At 44.5% G+C, this 21,578-nt stretch overlaps 1 protein-coding gene and 1 long non-coding RNA gene across 11 annotated transcripts in view; one reads left to right on the top strand and one right to left on the bottom strand.

Moving 5' to 3' along the window:
* Window positions 1–21,578, top strand: part of ANOS1 (anosmin 1) — a 170,331-nt gene that overhangs the window by 106,960 nt on the left and 41,793 nt on the right. Inside the window, exons 4-6 of the mRNA XM_074359111.1 lie at window positions 8,976–9,198; window positions 17,333–17,517; window positions 19,925–20,054. Coding sequence (XP_074215212.1) covers window positions 8,976–9,198; window positions 17,333–17,517; window positions 19,925–20,054 — 538 coding nt within the window. The remainder of the gene's footprint in view (window positions 1–8,975; window positions 9,199–17,332; window positions 17,518–19,924; window positions 20,055–21,578) is intronic.
* LOC105075977 (uncharacterized) overlaps window positions 15,897–21,578 on the bottom strand; it is a 482,457-nt gene continuing 476,775 nt past the window's right edge. For all 10 annotated transcript variants that reach the window (XR_012504620.1, XR_012504616.1, XR_012504618.1 and 7 more), the window contains 2 exons: window positions 17,977–18,441; window positions 15,897–17,569 (listed from right to left, as the gene is read on the bottom strand). This is a non-coding gene — a long non-coding RNA (uncharacterized LOC105075977). The remainder of the gene's footprint in view (window positions 17,570–17,976; window positions 18,442–21,578) is intronic.

The raw sequence follows: 21,578 nt of genomic DNA, 5'->3' as shown, positions 1-21,578 counted from the left end.
TTTGTTTTTCCGTTTTTGCTTCTGAAAGTTCCATGCAGTCTTTCTTGTATCCTCTGTTTCTCTCCTGTCTGTGTCCATGTTTTCTTCTACACCCTGGGCACACACAGCATGTTTAGGATATTTTTTTTAATTTCCTTTTCTGCTAATTACGTCCCCTGCATCATTCTGGCTCTATTTCTTTAGATTCCTTTTCTCCCCTCTTTTGGTGGTGTGTCAGTTTCCTGCTTCGTTGCATGCCTGATGATGTTTGATTGGGTAAGACTTCTGTGTTCTAAAGTTCGCTGTGTTTTTCTAAAAAGCAGTAGGCTGTTCTGGCATGCGGTTCATTACTTGAGATCAGTTTGCTTTTTTAAAGACTTGCTTTTAAACTTTCTTAGGAGATTCAGAACAGCCTTTAGTTTGGGGTTCATTTGCCCCCATTACTAAGGTGATATTTTTCTGAGGACGCTATGCGATGCCCTGTGTATTATGTGTCCTCTCTTTGGTGGCTGGAGTGTGAGTCATTAGCCATATTAGAGCTGTAGGAATTGTCAGCTCCAGTGCTTTCTGATTGTCCCCCTGCCCCCATCTTGTGCACTTCCACCGCATGCATGTTCAGAAAGCAGGATTCAGCCCCAAACTCCAGGGGTTGCTCACAACTCTCCGGGTTTCTCTCTTGGCATAGTTTCGTCCTTCCTCATTTTCTGCCCACAGCATCTATTCACTTCAGCCTCCTCAAACTTTGACCTCTTTCTCCATAAAAGTTGAGGGCTCCCTTTGCACCGTGGACTTGAAACTCCCTCTGGCCATTCCTGTTTGGACACATCGGGCTCACCGCACTGGCGTCTCCTCTCAGGGCATCCAGTCCTGTGCCACCTGTCGGCCATCGTCTACATGAAGGTGTTGCACATCTTGCGTCCGGTTTTATGGTTGTGCACAGCAGTCAGCTCCCACACTCCTCAACAGGCATGAAAGGGGTTTTGCCAAATAACCCGAATTAGCTGGAGCTCTCCAGTCTGTGCTGTTGATGACTCTGGTTTTGCACCATCTATTCTTTATGGCTGGAAAAAAAACCCCTGTATTTGAACGGCCCCCTTCTCCCGTGCCTTCTCCTAATTAAAGATGGCTGTCACAGCCTCTGAGAACCTTCTTGACCTCCTCCTCCGTTGGAGCTGGTGTCTCTCCTGTGTTTATTAGCTGTGCTGTGATGGTGACTGACGTCTTCTCCACCGAAAGGCAGTAGGGGCAGGAGCAGAAGCTGTGCCCCTGTCCTGGGACACTGCTGGACACTGTCCAGGTGTTTTCTGAATATGTGCTGACAGTGGTTCTCACTGGGTTTGTACACGTGTCTGTCCCAGCGCTCATGACACTGTGGTTTGGCTGTTGCAACGTCTGTGTCCTACAGGAGGTGACAGACTTCCTCTAGAGACCGATGTGGTCTTCTCTCCCTTTCACGTTTGTGTTTTTCTGGCCAAGGAATCAATATATTGCTCTAATCTGGAGTTTTTCCACTCTGACACTATTGTTGTTTTGTAAGTTAAACACTTGTTTGTGGTGGGGCAACCCTACTCTCCCCAGTAGGTGCCAGGTGTCCCCCTTCCCGGTTGTGACGACCAGAAATGTCTCCAGGCCTTGTCTGATGTTCCCCGGGGAGCGGGGGGAGGGGGGAGGCGCACTCCTGCTGAGAACCATTTTCCTAACCTGTGGGATCTGTCATTTCCCTTGCATGTGCGTAATGAGGAAATAACGTTCTGTTCACATTCCTTTTTCTCTCACTCTGTGGTGACCTGGTCTGTCTAAAAGTGGTATGATATCCACACAGTTGTGTATAAACGAAGGAATGAGAGATTTCAAGGAAGATTTCTGTGCTATTATGATTTATGGTAAGAAATGTAGATTTGGCCCTTGACCCCTTGCCTGGCACAAAGTTCCTAAAAACTCTTGGAGTTTCTAAGTGATGTGAGCAATAAATAAGGTCTTTTGTTATGATAATGAGGGGGCTTTTGCTGTAATTCGAGGATCAGACTTCCAGTCCCCATCTCTGATTTACAGAAGGAGAGAAGAGCTGGAGGCTGGGTCCGGGCCTCACTGACCAGTGACTTAACCAGTCTTGCGCTTGCAGTGAGAGCTCCATAAAACCCCAGACGACTGGGTTCACAGAGCTTCCGGGTTGGTAAACACATGGAGATTTGGGGAGAGTGTCTTCTGCCATTTCCCCGTATCTTGCTCTGTGTGTCTCTTGCGTTTGGCTGTTCCTGCGTTGAAACCTTTTATAATAAACCGGTGATACAGTAAGAACTGGGGATTAAAATTCTAATACCTGTAATCGGGGCTAGCACTCATTACAGCATTACTGCGTGGCTGAACCTGTGCTAAGTGTCCGACATCCTTTAGCTCATGCTGAGGGTGATGATACACAGTGGTAATTACTGTCCTCCTGTTTTCTGTGAAGACAGGGAGACTTGCGGAATTATCTTTGCCTCCAGATCATTCAGCTCCTACGTGGCTGACGCACTTGCCGTGACTCGTGTAGGGTGCCCTGTATTTGCTTCTGCCGCTTCGTAATGCTTATTTTTTTCTTCTAGAATATTCCTGTCTTCTACATCACCCTTACCCACCTCACTCATCCTAACGTGTTGATGGCTTATCTTAAAAAGTTTTCTCCTCGTCTAAGTCACATGTGCTTCCGTCACTTCCTGTGACTACCTTTACTTAATACAAATTAAACTGCTTAATGATCTTCCTTGTTTGTTAGTAAAAGTCTAAACTGTAAGCACAGTGTGGCATCATTTTGATCCTTCCGTCTGTTCATCATTAGACACCTAGTACCTAGAATGCCAATCTGGCGTATGAGTCAGTCTGTAAATGCTTCAGTGGGCTTCTCATGTCACGGGCATGCCTGGTAGCTCTTACTGACAAAATGCAGGAAGGAGGGGAGAGAAGGAAACGATGGTTTAACTCAAGTGTCTTAGCCGTCCCCGGTTCTCTAGAAATTTTTGGATTTGGGGAATTATTCAGGTGCCTGACGATCTTCCAGAGGTCTCCCAGTGTGACTCTGGAGTGCTGCTCCCAGGGGAGAATCTGACATGGACATCCCCATACAGAGGGTCACATTGACCTTCAAAATAAATAGAAAAGCAAGCCAACCGAGAGGAAACTGAGATAAACATGAGTAAAAATGACTCTAGCCAAAGGAGCATGTACCTATAGGAAAGGGACTTTCTTAAAAATAAATGTTTCTGATTTTTTTCCCCTAATTTTATAGTATTCATGGCTAACGTCTAGTTTGCCTGGGAACCAAATTAATTATAATCTCACCTAATAAATTGGGATGTGTAACTGGGTTTCCAAGCAAATTATAATTGCATTTCCAAGCATTAGAAAATTCAAATTAGAAACATTGGAACTGAATTTGAATTGAGAATGCTTTTTCCTCTTTCGTGCATCCCTTGTATTTAGATGCCTTCTTTGAAAGATACAAGTGGCAGTTTTTTTTTTTAACAGTATAATGTCTTTATTTTTATAGAAATCATATATGCCCGTTAAAACATTAATATAACAAACCACACAAGAGAGTAAAACTTAACCTTCACTCCAAATTCTACCATCCAGAAATAGCCGTGGTTACCTGTGCAGAAGAGTTACCACAGCAAACCTGTCCTGAGACATTTCTGCTTGAAAGGTTGCCCTTTGGCTGGCTTCTGGAAACTTAGATTTGGGGGAGATTTCTCACCAATTCCTAGCTGATAAGAGGGGTGCACTGTTCCTAAAGTATTGGTACAAACAGTGTGGTTGATGGCAAACACCTGTTTCCTTCTGGGAGTCTGGATTTTGGGTACATGAGAGGCAGAATGTGCCTGTGTGACCAGCCTCCGAGAAAAACTCTGGGCTTCAGGTCTCCACTGAACTTGTCTGGTTGACTGCATTTCGCGGGTGTTGTTACAACTCACGGCTGGAGGGATTCGGCGCATCCTGTGTGACTCCGTTGGGAAACCCTGCACCTGCTTTCCTCCACATTTCTCCCCATAGACCTTTTCCCTTCTGCTGATTTTGCTTTGCATCCTTTTGCTATATTACATCATAGCCTTGAATATGAGTATGTGCTGCATCCCGTGAGTCTTCCTAGGGGATAATCAAACCTGGGGGTGTTCATGGAAACCCCAGTATATCAGGCAGACATCTCACCAGGCATCTCAGTGTGCAAGGTAGCTTTAATACTGCTTAAAGTTTAATATTATTGTAGTCTTGTGGTATTGTAGTATGAATATAACAGAAGAAGAAGGAACCTCCCAAATTTCTGGGGGAAAAAGATTATGAAAAATATTATGAGGTTGAAATAATTACTTTTGAAAATTCCATATTTATTTTATTATTTATGGATGTCCTAAAATTAAGTTCTAGATTTCTCACACTTCTTCTACCTACCAGTGTTTTAAATATATTCTTTTACCTTTAGTTTTATTGCATCAAATTCTCTCTTTTTAACCATAACTCCTACTTTACTCAATTTTAGTTTTATATTTATGTGGATGATTGAATGATTAGTGGTTCTTTTATGCTAATTTCTTTATTCTTGGCTTTCTAAATTGGATCGTGTCTTAGCTTCTTTCAGAAAAGGCGTCCGTGGGGATCATTTTCTTTGAGATTGTTCATGACAGACTTTGCCTCTGTGACACCTGAAGTCCAAGTTGGATTGCACAAACTTTGTTTTCTCATGTAATGTATAAGTATACACGTTACTTTCTTTGGGTGCTGCCTGACTCCATCTCTTCTTGTTTTCTGTTAATTTGTGGAACAGGTGAATTTTACCATTGTATAGTTTTGCAAGAAAGGCTCATGGGTGCTAAATTCTCTGAGCCTTTATGTCTTTGAGAATATTCCTGTCACATGTGTATTAGAATAACCACCTAGCTGATTGATTTTATACACACACACACACACATATATGCATATGTATTCTTTATTATCATAAAACCATATCTTGGCTTCACACATTACATTTTATAGACATTAACCTCAGGGAACCCTTATTTTCTCCCTCGTAGTCAACTTGCCTTTTCTACCTGGATGCCTGGAAAATTACATTTTTATTCTTGAAGTTCATTATTGCAGGCTCTGTTTCCGTGTTGCTTGTTCTTATCAATATCTCTGGAGTTTAACTGCCCTTCTGATTTACATGCATATGATTTACACATACCTATGTGCATTTCCCCCTCCACTCTACCCCCTGATATTTCTGGAGTGTTAGAAGCCCCCAGGTGGCCCTAATAGGGAAGCAAGTTGAGAGCCAGTGGCTTAGCCATCGTCTGATTTTACACTGAGATGGAGGCAGCCCTTAGAAAAACAGTGGCCCACACTCCTGTTTGTCTGTGATTTTGGTTAAATTGTAATCCCCCTGAGCTTCTGTGTCCCCATTTATAAAATGGAAAGAATCATGGCTGTGGGGTGTGGGGAGGAATCAGTGGGATGAGCTAGTGAAGCAGCTAGCAGAGGGTGGGGTGTGTGTCAGGGCGGAGGAGAACGTGTCAGGGAGCGCCGGGTGTATGTGGGGTGGGGGCACTGTTGACGGTGGGGCACTGGTCACGGGGTGGGGCAGTGTCAGGGGTAGGGGGTGGGGCAGTGTCAGGCGGGACATGTGTCGGGGTGGGGCACTGGTGGAGGGCAGGGCACCTGGCAGAGGATGAGGGAAGCTGCAAACCTTCTGTACCTGTTAGCAGTTAACAACCACTGCCGGTCCATCATCTGATCACTGGTGACGGTGACGGTGGTGATGAGGGTGGCACGGAACTCATTTCAGGGTTGCACTTGTGTGTATTGCCTGGAGCAGGAAGGGAGCCCACCAGGGCCTGGCTCTTGGCAAAGCTTTGTATTTGAAATCTGGCACATGGAGTGATTCTGGGCGAATTGAACTAAATACCAAATGCGCAATTTTCTCCACATCTTGAGGCCTCATATTTATATGATTTCTAATATAGTAACATATTTCACTGAATTTAATGTGTTTGTGGCCATCATTCCATGATTGCTGCACAGATTATTTTATTATATAATACCTTGCATTTTACACCAAACAAAACAAAGACAGTGTCTTTTAAAAAAGTATCCAAGAACTGTCACCTACTGTTGTATATCATTGTATTTTTACAATTTGCCACAGGTAAGTTGAGCTTAGCGTATTGCCCAGGTAAGGCACTAAAAAACACATTTTAGTTTTTAGCTAAGAGATGGGATGTAAGAGAGATTTATAAGAATTAATATTATGTAGACTATTCATTAAAATATGAAGGATTTTTCTCTTAATCCAGTGCACCCAGGGACATTTTCCTTCACCACTTTGCTTTTTTAAGCCGTTCTCTGGATGCTTAATGACATACGTTAGGCACTAACCACCCTAGAAAAAGCCATGACCTTTGAGGACAATTCCTTTCTTATTTTTGCATACGGTCAGGGAAGAAAACAAACAAACAACAAACAAAAATTAACAAGCATAACAACCATGTCTTCTCCAAATTTTCAACTGGAGCCAGTGACCTGGCAAAAGATGGTTATTTGTGTGATTGGTGAAATTATTACTATGAATAGTTTTATAAAAGAACTGTAGTGGTGTTAATTGTACAGTTCATTATTGGTCTTACTAGACTGGGTATAATTGTGTAAACAGATACAGCATTTAGCATATGCATCTGTTGTTGCTACGTGTGTTTTCATTTCCATAAAGCTGATGGGCATTACACCCATAATGATTTGGGTAACTCGCACCTTTTCTAAAATGTTCACATCCCTCTTGACAAGTCCACGAGTAATTAACTTGTAGTATCACAGGGAATATTACATGCTTAATGGTCAGAAGTCTCTCTTCCTGCACCCAGAAGACCTTTTGTTCACAGGATTTCCAACTGGCCATTAAGGGACCAATTCACACATTTTCTTCATATGTAGAGTATTAGTATTCTCGCACATCATTTTCTCTGATCTGTAAGCATTTTTGTCCTGATTCCATTCAACTCGTAAATTTTCATTAAGCGGTGATTAAAGACATGGAGAGAGACCTTGTGTATGGGGACCATATGTTCTCTAATTTATATTCAGACCATTAACATTTTTCAACCTACTCCAAGATGATTATCCAACGTAATTGATAGAGGACATCAAAATTTGCATTCACTAGGTAGAAACAACAGAGCAGTTAAGTAGACCACCTCCTTAAGGGTACTGTATCAAATCCATGTATTTGTAAGACGATCTTTGTTTAAGTTCACAAACTAAAGACTGGTTCTTTCTTATAAATTCCAACAGGGCTCTGTTCCCTCCCTGCAGATTTCCGTGCTTGATGTAACTGAAGCATGTTGGACACTCATGGTGGGTCACACTGTAGTAGAAGCCGAGCCAACTCGCTGCCTTCGGCTCTTAGAACATTGTTGTCAGAATTACAGAAGAATCTGGAAGTGTTAAGCCGTAACCCTGTAGCAGAGGGAAAACAAGAGAGACAGCAGGGACTCCAGCCCAGCTGAGCACCTGGGGTGGCCACCTCTGGGAGCAGAGCTTAGTTCTCAGTCTGCACAACCTCATAATACTCGGAACAGAATCTGCACCGTTTCAAGCTCAGGTACCAGTCTAGAAAGCGCCAGGGCAGAGATGACCGTTTTTGGTTTCCATGGCCAACAAAATAGTAACAGAATTTTTTTTTTTTAAAGACACATTTTGTAATCCATAGCAAAAAGGAAAAATGTTGAACAGACGTGGGGAACAACTCCCACATCAACTGGAAGATGCCAGTCATTGAGCGTTCCAGTTATGATCCTTCTGCTCTTATGCTCGGTCGGAACCAATGTTGCAGATCTGTCTCGGCCACTGGTTTTGTTTGTTTGTTCTTAATTCTGCCCCCTTAGCTCCATGAGTAAATTAGTGAGATGAGGAGATAGCGTCTCTGGTTTCCTGTCCTTCGCAGTTCAAGGGTGTGGTGGCTGGCATGTGAGAATCACATGAACAGAGGGCCCTGACTTTCTTACCTGATTCTCAGATTACACCCCGTTTTCACGTGCGATGGAGTGTCCGCTGAGTTGATTTGATCACACGATTGTGCACACGAGGTCCCCGTGATTTCCAAATTAGCAAGCAGTAAACACTTGGCAGATTTAGTACAAGTATTTCTCCTTGGAAATCTCAGCCCATGTGGCAGGGGCCAGTGATTTGGGGAACTAAGTACTTTCTCTCGGGGCATAAAGTATATACATTTTGTGGAAAGAGAAGAGGTGGCCAGCACTGCATAACTGTTACTCTTCTGTGCTTCTTTGATTTCTAAGTTAGGTTTGGGCCTGAATCGAGAACTTCAAAACCAACGAAGTAAAACACATCTAGCAGCAAACAGAAAAATGAACTGTGAAATTGAAGATGAGACAAAACCCTTAAGAACTGATGATGCCTAAATGTTTATAAAGTTTTTGTAATTAACTAGCTCCGTATTTGTGGTACTTCAATATTGAAACCCTGGCCTTTCTTCTGTTTCACCTGGGAAGTTCCTGAATTGAGACACTATTTTAATCCAGTCAGTTCATGTTATTCTCAAATATTATATAAGATTAATTATTAACAATCTATTTCATTGACATCTGCAATTCTAAGGAATTGTATTTTTTCTAGCTAGTGTTTCTAGGTTTCCACCTTTTGTAATTAAGAGCATGAGCCCTTTCCCTGTGTTTAGTTGTCAGTGTATTGAGGTGCTGACGTACATTCAATGTACAACATCCGAACTCAGGTGGAATGTAATCTGTGAATGTGTGTGTGTGTAATGGATGTGTGTCTGTTGCATGTAATATAAAGTTACAACTCATGGGTCATATTCCTTCAGAAAAGTAGCATAAAATATCATTTCTTCGAGGGAAAGAAAGCATGCAAACCGTTCAAGGGAAAATGCAACGGAATGAGAATTTTCTGATGTCTTGGCAATCAGACGTCAGGTGTCTTTAACGGAAGAATGATTTCCCTTCCTCTCGCAGCCTCTGTTCCCCAAGAAGAACTATGAATGCCTGACCAGCTGTGAGTTCCTCAAGTACATCCTGTCGGTGAAGCAGGGCGACTGCCCAGCCCCAGAGAAAGCCAGCGGCTTCGCTGCTGCCTGCGTTGAAAGCTGTGAAGTGGACAGCGAGTGCTCGGGGGTGAAGAAGTGCTGTTCCAATGGCTGCGGACACACCTGCCAGGTGCCCAAGACCCTGTACAAAGGTGAGGGGCAGAGCAGGGGACACACAGCGGCCTTGCCATCACGGTCCGTGTGCGCGTGGGGGAGGGTGTCACTCAAAGATGCGACTGTTGCAGGAAAAGTCAGAGCTTTAAGAAACTGTACTCTGTGCTACGATCATCTGAAAATATTCACTGGACCACAGGACTCAGCTGCAGTGAACCCAGATTGGGGCAGAGCAAAGCATTCATCTGAATCCTTTTTTTAAATTTATTTTTTAATTGAGGTATGTTTGATTCACAGTATTATTAGTTTTCAAGTGCACTGCATCGTGATTCAGTATTTTTATAGGTGATACTCCATTGAAAGTTATAACAAAATAATAGCTCTCGCCTATGAATCCTTTCAAATTTACCACCTAGGAAGGCCACCATCAGCTTGGGAACCTTGTGTTTTTCTCCAGTGCCAGTGAATCAGCTAAGCTCCACTGGCTACCCTGGTGGGGTCAGCAGATTTAAATCCCTGCAAGAAAGGGCTGGGGATGGAGCAGAGTTGAAAAACACATAACAAATGCACGGGTCTCGTGGTTTTTCTGTTGTCGTGATCCAAGAACAGAAGTGAGTCTGCAGGGACTTTAAATGTTTGGATTAGTGTCTCAAGATTCTAGGTGGAGGAACTGCTGTTTTCCAAAAGATGGGGAATGCAACTTACCAAACAGGTTAGCAGGTGTAAGTGTACACTCATAGGCAGTTTCTAGAGCATGTAAAGCCTTTACGCTGAGTGTTTCTTGCCTGTTTCTGTAAACGTGGCTGAGTTCTTTTATGTCAGACCGATGCTGTTGTATAGTTTGGGGTATCATCCAGGTACACTGTGAGAGATGTAAGAGTTTGTTACTTTTTGGGTCTAACTTGAAGAGGAAAGTAGAACACATCAGGAGACGTCATTCACGACCAGTAGAAAAAGTGTGTCTCACCTCCTCTCTCTCACTTGCACCCACACACGTCAAGTGTACGTTGTTGCAATGCTGGTGTTTGATTCCAGGCTTGCTGACTAGTTTCACAAGGCCATTCTTACATTCATAACAATTGACATCTCCTGGAATTCACGTACCTGCCCCATCTTCCTCTGGCTCCCACTTGGAAATACTCTCATCTGAAATCTGTATAATCCATACAGTTTTCCATTTTTTTTTTTTCTGTAGTATGCTTGGAAACCTGGCACAAGTACTGTCTCAAATTCAAAATCATGGCTGCTTTCCTTAACAGACTGAACATTTTTTCAATGGATTCAAAGTTTTATTGTTTATGTACCTTTTATTGTAAACTACATAAAAATCACTTCCACGGAAATCTACTCCCATGTAAGTTCTTAAAAATCTACTATTATGAAACCTTTTCTGTGGTTATAGATCATTTGCTGTTTAAATATTAGCATTTACCATAAAAGTAGGATGCTTTAGAATGATTGTTGAAAACCCATTTGTGAAACCTTTGTTGTTGTAAAAGTAGGGCATTTAAAAGAGGCAATATAAAATAAAATAGGCTTTTCATGTGAAGCACTGAAGTCAGTATAAACTTCAAGTATATTCTGGTTCACCGAGAAGAGGGGAAATATTCTACAAAGGGCCAACGTAAATGATTAATTATTGAAAGATACCTACAGTTTAAACCCACGCTTAACTAAATAGGATGGATTTTTGCTAAAGTCACCTTTCTACTGCAAGTAGCTCTTTTTTTAATTGAAGTAGAGTCAGCTTACAATGTTAGTTTCTGATGTACAGCCTAGTGATTCAGTTACACATACATATATTCCTTTTTGTATTTTTTCATTATAGGCCATTACAAGGCATTGAATATAGTTCCCTGTGCTCTACAGTAGGACCTTGTTGTTTATCTATTTTACATACAGTAGTTTGTGTCTGCAAATTCTGAACTCCCAATTTATCCCTCAACCCCGTTTCTTTTTTTTTCTTTTGTGTATTCAGTCTTCTCTAAACTGTACTCTTAAAATGTTTTAAATTTTATTGTTTTTATTGAAGTACAGTCAGTTACAAATCCCTCTACTCCCTTTGGCCCAAGTAACCCTTGACTTGGACATTTGTGGAGAGACAGTTCATGGAGGGAGCACTAACCACAGAGTCAACAGACCCCTTTTGGCCTGACAGCGACTTTTGCATAATAAGCATAAGGATCACGGTCTCGTCAAGTCTTAGACATTCTTTCCTTGCCGTCTGCAGCAGCTCCTGAAGGAGGGCTGGCGTCCGTGTCCCCGGAGCATCTGTCAGTATTCAGTGAGCCCCAAGAGGGGCTCCGGGAGAGCCTTCTGCACCCCTGCAGGGACAATCTCAGGTCCTTATGGGCCACTCGAAGTCCCTGATGGCGCTCCCAACCTGGAGCCAAGCTGCCTGCTCACTCTCCAAAGAGGATTCTGGTGCTCTATCCAGCTACCATAATAGGACCCTAAACTTCAACCTCTTTTTGGGCTCCACTGTATTATTATAGGTCAATTAAAAGATCTATCAGTATCAAATAGTTTAAGTCTAATATAATCACTGATTTAGCAGTTGTTTTAGGCTAATGAATAACACGGAGATTTTTTTTTCTCTGATCTTAATTTTCTACTAATTTGTGGAATTATTTAAATAAGATTCAGAGCACACCCTACAAAGAACCAGATTCTGTTGGACAAAGCTGTAAATTCCTCCTGTCCTCATCCATTCCTGATTTACTTATTGAAGTGTCATCTCATAGGAAATCCCAAAGAGCATGCCCTTAATGTCTTCCCTATTTAAAATGGACGGATGTCACCTGGGTTTACTGAGCATTTCAGCTCAGTGAGTATTTATGGACTCTTTGTGAGGGGTCATGAGGAGAGCTGGCTGTGCGCCGTGCTGGGCGCTGCGGGGCAGAGTCACTAGGACACCAGCCTCCACCAGGTCCAGGAGTTCCTCGTCAAGGGGGCCGTGCACACACACTCATTTAAATGGGCCAATCCCATTCTTAACTTTTGCCATAAACTGAGATGTACCACCCCCCGTCCTATTTCTCCTTTCCAGGCTTCTTGGGCTAATGAAAAATTTTCAAAATATATGGAAACACATATCCACTTTGGTCCTTGTTTGTGGAAGAGAAGAGGGCGTGAGGGCTGGACTGGTTTTCTAGCTTCAAAAGCTTTATATGCTGGAAGCTTGAGTTTTTAGAACCATTGTGTGTTTTGAAAAGATGATCAACAGAATGCCCATTACATCTGTTATGCTGCGAGATTAATTAACCTATTAATTAACCTATTAATCTAGGTTATGCTGCGAGAACGGTCCTTAGCTGATGCCTCTGAGTTAACTTTACTTATGTTCTGAATCAGCCAACGGACAACAGCAGTGAGCTTTCCCCTCCCCCTTCAAATAAAGCATGCTAGCATCCTGGAAGACTTGACAGCGCGGCCATGGGTCAGCCACGCGCCAAGGTGCTGGTTCTCTGAAACGCACGCCTTCACAGGGTTGTGGGAAGTTCACACGGTGGGCCGTCCGCAGGTGAAACACAGCTGTGGTTCGGTGGCGACCTGATTCCCCCTTTGATTCTCCCCTGTTGCAGGTCTGGTTTACCGCTGGTTGGACTAGGCTCTCTCAAGAGGTGATGCTTTATTATTTTAGTGTCTCTCTTGACTCTCAACTGTGGCGATTGGTTGAGGGAGGGAAGGAGAAAAGCTGAAATGATTTTCCAAATGTACAGAGTCAGAGAAGCTTGTGGCCTTCAGTTATCGAGATGCCCACGCGCACAGCACTCATTTCCTTCACCAGGTGCTAACGTGGAATTAATCGTGTATCAGTTCGTTTCCTTTCAAAAAGGTCTGATTGTGGAGTTGGTTTACTATTTCCATGAATCTCTTAATATTTGAAATATATAAACCTAGGATTTTCGAGACGGGCCACTTTTCACAGATTCATTTATCACATTTTGAATACAGTGACCGAATGACTTAATGTGATCTAAGCCCAGATTCCTTGAGTACACTTGTCTGTTTGAGAACTATTACGAGGTGGTTAATTACTGAATCACTGGAACACTGTATTTTGGTGCATTTTCAAACCATTTAGACTTGTGACAAGTATTTTTACAGCAAGAGTTAGATCTTGAGGTGATTAGTAACTGCTGATTTTTCCATCAGTCTGTCTTTAATATTTTTTGACACATAGAAGTTCTGTTCCTTTGATCTCACCAAAATACTTGTTATGGCCTCAAGAAAAAATGCACCTGTATTGTCACATATTGTCAGGTGTTATATGAGAGCATTTTTGAATTTTTTAACAGACTAGCTTAGAGTTCAGATGACTAATTTTTTCAAAAATAATAATACTAAAAAAAGAAAAATCCTAGTCATTGACATAATAAAAACCACACGGAGGAGAGTTCCACTCTCTCCGTCTGGTTATGCAGTTGGGATGCTGGTTGAGCCGGCAAGGATGATGGACGGACCGACCGACCGTCGCTGGGGGCCTGGGGGCCGAGCGCCACCTGCACACAATTATGGCCGGTGCAGGAGTTCTTCCGAACAACGGAGCCCGCTGACCCTAACGCAGAGCAGACGGGCCGTTCCTTAACATGCGCATCACAAGATTACTGCACATCATAATTAAAGAGATTTTTAAACGGATGAGTTTCAGCTGACAGTGCCCTGATGCTCATCATGTCCGATTAAGGCTCTTGGTAGTTGAATGACATTCAAGTTTAAAGCCTTAGTGGGAGGGGACTCGGATGCTTGGGTTTGCTTCCAGTGAGTCCAGGTTACTGCAGCGGCTGGAGTATTGGCTGTGGCTGCATTTACACTAGAGGATTATACCCGGGAGAGCCAGGATGGGTTTGGAAGGGGGAGGGTATAGCTCAGCGGCAGAGCGCATGCTTAGCATGCACGAGGTCCTGGGTTCAATCCCCGGCACCTCCTCTACAAATAAATAAACCTAATTACCCCCCGCCCCCGAAAAAGATGGGCTTGGAAGTCTCAGAGAGAGTGCTCTATGAGTTTAAGGAACTAACCAGTCTTCCCCTCTTTAAGAAGTAAGTAAACGTACGTCTGAGTCATATGACTCTACCTGTGCTGGAGAAGGTGGCACTGAACACCTGTGAAAGTCCTCTCCTTTCCTAGGAGAACCTTGAGCAGAGAGGGGTGTACTGTTGTTGCAAGGACTCGCATCAGTGTTCTGGTGTCTTTTTTTTTTTTTTTAATTGAAGTACAGTCAGTTACAATGTGTCAATCTCTGTTGTACAGCAGTGTCCCAGTCATGCATATACATACATATATTTGTTTTCATATTCTTTTTCATTAAAGATTATTATAAGATATTGAACACAGTTCCCTGTGCTATACAGGAGAAATTTGTTTTACGTCTGTTTTTACATATAGTGGCTAACATTTGCAAATCGCAAACTCCCAGATGTATCCCTTCTCACGCCCTCTTCCCCTATAACCACTTACTTCTCCAGCTGCGTTCTTGAGAGATGACCGAGAAGGGTTAGGCCGTTCCTTCAGCCAACACTTCTAGACCATTTGCTCTCGCAGAATGCTCTCTCCCGGGACACCGTGAGGTGTGGGGAGGGAGGAGACACGTTTCTTGACCTCTGGGTCTGTAGCTTCGTGGGGAAGACAGACAGCCTTAAACCAGCCTGTTGCGGCCGGAGGCGGTGAAATGTGCGTTTTGACAGTTACAGGTTAAGTGTTGAAGAGCCGGACGGAAGAATGGAGCCTTTATTTCCAGTTGGCAGGTTTAGGGAAAGTGGCTCCTAAGGGTGGCCTTTGGGCTGAGCCTGGAAGTGTTCAAGGGTCTGTAGTCAGAAAATAGAGGGAAAGACATTTCAGAGTGAAAAAAGCAATCACATAAACAGGCCGTGGCAGTAGGAAGTCACTGGCAGTGAGTTTCTGGGAAAGCTGGGTGGGTCTAAGGGTAGGGTGTGCAGTAAACGTACAACGTACCAGGAGGTCAACCGAAAGGTAACGGGGAGTAGATTATGAAGATGGATGCCTTGAGGGAGATACAGAGACGTTCCCCTTTGCCCTACAGAAAATGGGATGCAGTTGAGTGTTCGGGGAAGGTAAAGGACAGCCTCCTCTTTTACTTTAGGAAAATAACCACAAATATTGTACAGAGGGAATTACAAAAGAGATGGACTTGCAGGGAGATGGGTTCAGACAGGAGAGGAAAGTGCCTAGAACAGGTGGTCGCCATGGAGACAGAAAGACTTAGGGATTCCTGGAAGGATGCTGTGCACTGTGGATGTTGGTAGGTGCAGGAACAAGACGACATGGTTCTCCATAGAGCCTAGAGTTGCCGTGAAGATGCGTCACCGGGGAGGGGGCACGTGCTGGGGAGGGGCACCTGAGATGGGACTTGCGCAGGTGGATGGGGACGGGGCGGTGGGGCAGCAGCCCAGAGAGGGACTGGGGATAGATTTGAGAGACCCTTGCTTAGCAGCAATATTCAAGTCATGAAGGCGTTACTGTAAGATTATGCACCGAGAAGAAAAGTTTGCAACCCAAGTTTGAGAACACTCACGCAGGGCCTCACGCAACAGGATCAGAGACAAACGGAAGTCCCAGGGCAAGCAGGAACAGCAGAGACATTAGAACCGGGACGTCCCAGGGATTTTCGGAGCTATGAAAACCACTTCTTTTCTCTCCCTTCCTAAGTGGCTTTTCCTAATTCTAAAATGTGGAGAGAAACATAAAATTCAGAGAGAAACTGGAGATTGGGTCATAGCTCCAAGCAATTTATTTGATCTTCCTCAGACTCCATTCCCTGGTGTTCCAAATGTAGATACATAACCCCTCACCCGCTTCATGAAGGCACAGGAAGGACCAGGGGAGGCAAGTTTATGGTGAAGGAAAGGCGACGTATATACAGACATCGCCCGTCGGCAAATCAAAGTGGAGGCTGCTACTGGTCGGGGGGATGTAGTTCTCTGGAGAAGTGGTTTTAAAAGTCAGTGAGCTTTTGGGCAGATGTACAGATGCCATTGTTAAATTATCCAACCCCTCAGTGTTTAACGACTTTAAGATTTCACAAGACTGAGCCTGAACGAAGTTCAAAATGAAACGAGTTGACATTCAGCCGCATCACTTAATGTGCGTCAGCTCTTAGGTAGAGTCTGTATTTGCACGCGTCCCCGTTTCCTTGGTTTAAACTTAAGAACTGGAGAAAGAAACGCAGCCTTCTGAAGCAGCCACTGCAAATGAGTTGTCAGTGGTTTAGGCAAACGCTCATTCTCAGCAGAAAATGATTTCATCAGCCACTGGGGCTCCTGGTTCTGATGATACTGAACATCATGATGCCACAGGCCCTACCGAATTCGGTTAGTTTTATATGTCCTGTTAGTATTAGACATTTGTTTCAAAGTGTCCTTTCCATAATGGCTGTGATTTTGAACCATGGTTCTTAAATCTTGCAGTCACCAGGCAACTTGCACGCACTGTCAGGGGAAAAAGGAATCAAAATGATTAACTACTTTCGGATGAGACACCTGTGAGGGACTTTTGAAGCCAGGCACTCAGGCGTGCCAAAACCAAACATTATAAATTCATCATTTTCCAATTTTAAATGGTAAGTCTGTCGGGAGGGCCCTGGCAGTCACTGGGGAACCCACAAGACCCAGGCTTTGGAAATCGTTCTTGTGAGACTTGACCCTGTGAGAGGGCTGGGCTTTATAATGTTTGCCTTAAAAGGAAAACTCCCCGAGATGGGAAGGATGGCAAACTCAGGAACGGTGTTACAATGACCCTGGGGTCCATGGGTAGGGACGGAGCCTGTAAGTGTGAAAAAGGACTGGCAACTCTCCGTGACACTTGCTCGTGGGAGTTCCCGTCAGCCTCACATGGGGCGGCTCGGTAACATGACTGATTCAGAAGACTGCACGTGAAGGAGTTGTCAAGCTTACTGGGGAGACAAAAACTAGTCCAGAATCAGGACTCAATTCAGACCCTCTAAAAAAATGGGAAAGTGAAACGGAACTCAGTGTCAGAAGATCTCAAAGGTGACGCCTTCAGACGGAGAAGCCGCTTTTCTGAAAGGAAACAGGATCAGTTGTCATTAGACGGGATCTGCCTGCCTCTCCTGTAGGTTTTCCTCCCTCAACTGTCACCTCCGTTTTGAGCCCCTTGTGGGTGGTTTTCACTGGCGTGGTTCTGTTTCAGGTGTCCCCCTGAAGCCCAGGAAGGAGTTACGATTTACGGAGCTGTGGTCCGGACAGCTGGAGATTAAGTGGTCCTCGAAGTTCAACATTTCCATCGAGCCTGTGATCTACGTGGTGCAGAGACGGTGGAATTACGGGATCCATCCGAGCGAAGACGACGCCACACATTGGCAGACGGTAGCCCAGGTCAGTGCTTCGTGGGCGTTTTTGTTCCCTTGCGGTAGTGTCTCCCACACACCTGCAGAGAGAAGATTAACTCGCTCTGCCTCTGTCAGCATAGTGTGACCACCAAAATAGTTTAATCTGGTGTGGAGGCGTTGTGCCGTCGGCGGAAGACAGGGTGAGCTCCGTACATAGAACCCAGTACCACTAGAACTTGACTATTGGCTTAACTTACCCACAGTGCAAGCAGAAGGGAGGTAATTTTTTAATCTGAGTGTTCACATTTATTTCCGCCCAGAACCACATGCCCTTGAGATAAACTTAAACCCATCCAGACTAAGGGAAATGCAACACCCAGAGGGCTGGTTCATGTGACACCTGATCACCTAAACGACTTCCCCGGTATTTCTCCTACATCTAAGCCTGTGCTCCACACAGGGCTTCAGGGGCGTGGGGTAACATCCGTATCACAGAGGGGCTTACCGGGAAGGAGCCAGCGGCTCATAAGTCTTCTCCAAGTGCCTCCTTCTTCATCCGAGTCAACTTACCAACAGGCAGGCCACCTGGATGGCAGCCCCCTGTGGTGTATCTTCCAGGGCGCCTTCCTCTTCTGTCTTGTGGATTCGAAAAGCAAAATATTTACTTTCTTTTTAAGAGCTGTTCAATGGACTGCCAGCTGCCAGAAAACTCCACGGATGGGGAAAAGGGAGAAACTCTCAATATGGAACTATTTCATGCTTTTCAACAACTAAAATGCCTTCTCCACGTGTATCTGTAGAGGAAAAATCCTCTCCTCTCGGTGATCAGATCATCCTTCTCCAAGGATGAGATTCCCATGATTTTGTTTTTTCAGTAAATATAAAATAAATTTCAGCGTTGAGATGTTTGGAAGAGGAATTTAGTCTTTCTTCCAAATGGTAGTATCTCAGAAAGATAAGCAATAAAGACCTGAAAATAAATGAGAAATTTGACGTTAAAAAGAAAGAGCATAAATTGGGGGGGGGGGGGGAGAACGGTCAAATTTAGTAATTCTATTCTGTAACTATTTTGTTAAAATTTTTTGCTTGAGTAAAACATAAAGATGTTCAGAATACAACCCCAAGTTGGACCTGACTTCCATGGTGTGCTCCCTTCAAGGGGGCTACGGTAGTATCACTTGTAAATTTCCCAAACGATGGAATTTCCAAATAGGTCCAAAGTTTAAATGGAAAGACGTACGAAAGTAACTGATGGGCAGACCTCCTCCTTCATATCCTCCGTTTAGGAGCGAGAGGGAAGGCCTTGGACTGTTGTTACTTTATTACTATTACTGCCTTCACTAGGCGACACCACCTGGTGCTTCCTCGCTCTGTCTGCTCAGTGCTGTGGCTGCTGTGCTGACGTGAGCTTCTCAAACTGAAGGCTCCAGCTGACTGAACCAGTTGGTGACCACGTTGTCTCAGATTCTGGCAAATGAGGTAGAAAGCCACACCCGAGAGTTCATCTTCTTCCTTTGATCTCGGAAACGCTGAGCTTCCTCTGAAAGCTGAAGTACACAGCACAGCCCTCTTCAGCAAGCTCTAGTGAACTGAGGTTTGGGAGGGTTTCTGCTCACTCGTCCCCAGTGTCACCCACTGAGCAGCAGGTGGAGTTTGGCACTAGGCCAGGTGGGGCCGCGTGCCCGCGTTGATCCCCGGCGTCGAGGCGAAGGCTCCCGACCTCCCGTAGGATGTGGTTGGCACCGGGCGTGTGGGCCCTGAGCTGGATGAAGTCAGGCAGTGGGAAGAACGTTAACGTTACCTGGTATCTTGGGACATAGCAGCAGAGACAGCAAAAGCCGTGGACCACTCCCAGAGTCCAGTTGTCTTCTTTGCACATTCACTGGACCAAGAGGTATTAAGAGACCTCACCCTGTAGGAACATGGCTGGGTCCTTGCAGATCTTACGTCATTTGCTCAAATTCAAAGACAGAAAAGTCTGGGTGGCAGTGTGCTTCCAGAACTGAAGTGTGTGGGTTCACGCACCTACTTACTTACAGGATTAAATTTGGCACGCCAGTAAGAGGCCTTTCCTTCTACGGTGTAGACATGATTTCATGTTCTCTCTAATGGCATGATTACTTCATATATTTATTCATTTCTGTGTATCACTGATTGATGTAATCCTCCAATGCTGTTTTTAGTCGCTGGATTTAAAAACAGCCCAAGCAATCCTCAGAAGACTTTGCCTTCCAGAGATCTTTAACTCTTTCGGATGAAAGGCCTAGGAATGGAAGTTAGCAGTTGAAACCTTCCTGACAACTCTCTGATGACTAGTGGGATTGGCTGCAGGTATCCAGGCACGTGGGACAGGTCAAGGCTGTGTTGCATCGGCGGATGAGTTAAGAGTGTTTCTAAAACAGACCCGATGGGCACGTCCGGATAAAAGGGTTCCCTGTGCTCTGTCCCCTCAGACCACGGATGAGCGGGTCCAGCTGACCGACATACGGCCCAGCAGGTGGTACCAGTTCCGAGTGGCGGCCGTCAACGTGCACGGGACCCGGGGCTTCACGGCCCCCAGCAAACACTTCCGCTCCTCCAAAGGTCAGTCCCACCCCGACTCTCTCCTGCCTCCCACGCACACCTGGGGACACATTCATCACGTCTCCAAGTTCAGATTTACAGCTGGCCAACAGGTGGCTTTGCCGGTCTCCGCAGAGGGGACCAGATGTGTTTGAAGGTACCGTGTGAATTTATTTATGGTCAGGACCGTCGCCGGGCCTTTACCTCTGAGAGACTGCAGGAGGTAACAGGATGGGTTTTCTCAACGTGGAAGTGACAGTTTTCCACGAACAGCTTCCCCTGGGTCTCTCAGGATATTCTGCTTCAGGCACCACTCAGTTAATTTTTGGAGGAAAGGTTTAGTTTCTGCTGCATCAGACTGTACGGGTTTCTTGAAACAGCTGCCAAATTGAGTGTGAATTAATCTCTTTTGTTTCATAACCTCCGGAATTTAAATCCCTCCCGAGTCGCCTTATCATCGCCATCATTTTGTTCGGTGCCTATTTCACTGCTGTTCTGAAGCCTCTGTGGGCTCTGATGAATACTGACCGTGTTACATGTGGAGTCACTCAGGCGACAGTTGAAGGGCATAATTTGACTGGACGTTGTAACAGCTCCGTGTTTATTTCTCCAGTTGCGTTGAGACGGCTGTGTGCGTTCTGAATGAGTATGTCCACTTGGTCATCATCACAGTCCAGTTCCGTGGATGTAAAGCAGTGAGTTAGTCACTAATCAGCATAATCCCCTTACATGGAAGCGAATTTAAATTTATCTCAAACATGCACTGTGATATTGATGAATTATGTAAGACGTATAATGTCAGTCATATCTTTCAATACAGGAGGGTTTGAACTGGCTGCTGTGACTTGCAATGTCTGTTCCATTTGGGGGGAAATGTATGTTTTCACTAGTCTGTCCGTTTCTCGTTAGATAATATTGTCACCCCTTTCTCTGCATAATCATAGGTCTCAGGTGGAAAACTTGCATCCAAAATAATTTAATACTTGGGTTCTATTGCAGTGTATGTTGTAGATTTTTAAGTCTTTGTTTTAAAGAGTTCTTTTAAGAAAGGGAAAGTGCGTCCTTACCCCACCCCCACTGGGGTGGAGACACTGAGTAAGCCGGAGGGTGAAGTGAAACATAAGGGTATCCGTCCTTCCCCGTCTGAAGGCTTCCTCCCCCTGGTCTGAGGATTTAATGAATAACTGACGGTGGGTTCAGAGGTGAGCGACGGGGCTTAAGCACTTCCACCGTGAGTTTCATGGTTCAAACGCGACGCAGGTGTGCTGTGGTCAAATGTGTTGCCACCTGTCCCGCTGCCCACAGGATTTTGTCTGGTGCTTTTTTTTTTTTTTGGATAGAACACACTTTATTCATAAATAAGTCTCCTTAGAGTGAAAAGCAGAGGCACTGTCTTCTTAGAAAAAAGAAACATGAGAAGGCAACTGCCATTTGATTTTTAAATTGCAGATTAGCTTTTTAGAATAGGAGAACATTTTGAAAATCAGATCAAGGCTGCACATGCAGACGTGAGACACATGCAGCCCCTGGCCTCTGGGGACAGAG

This window comes from Camelus bactrianus, chromosome X (assembly GCF_048773025.1).
Source record: "Camelus bactrianus isolate YW-2024 breed Bactrian camel chromosome X, ASM4877302v1, whole genome shotgun sequence".
NCBI classification, from domain to species: Eukaryota; Metazoa; Chordata; class Mammalia; order Artiodactyla; family Camelidae; genus Camelus; species Camelus bactrianus.
Note: the sequence above shows the minus strand (reverse complement) of the source record. Positions and strands in the feature narration are given on the sequence as shown.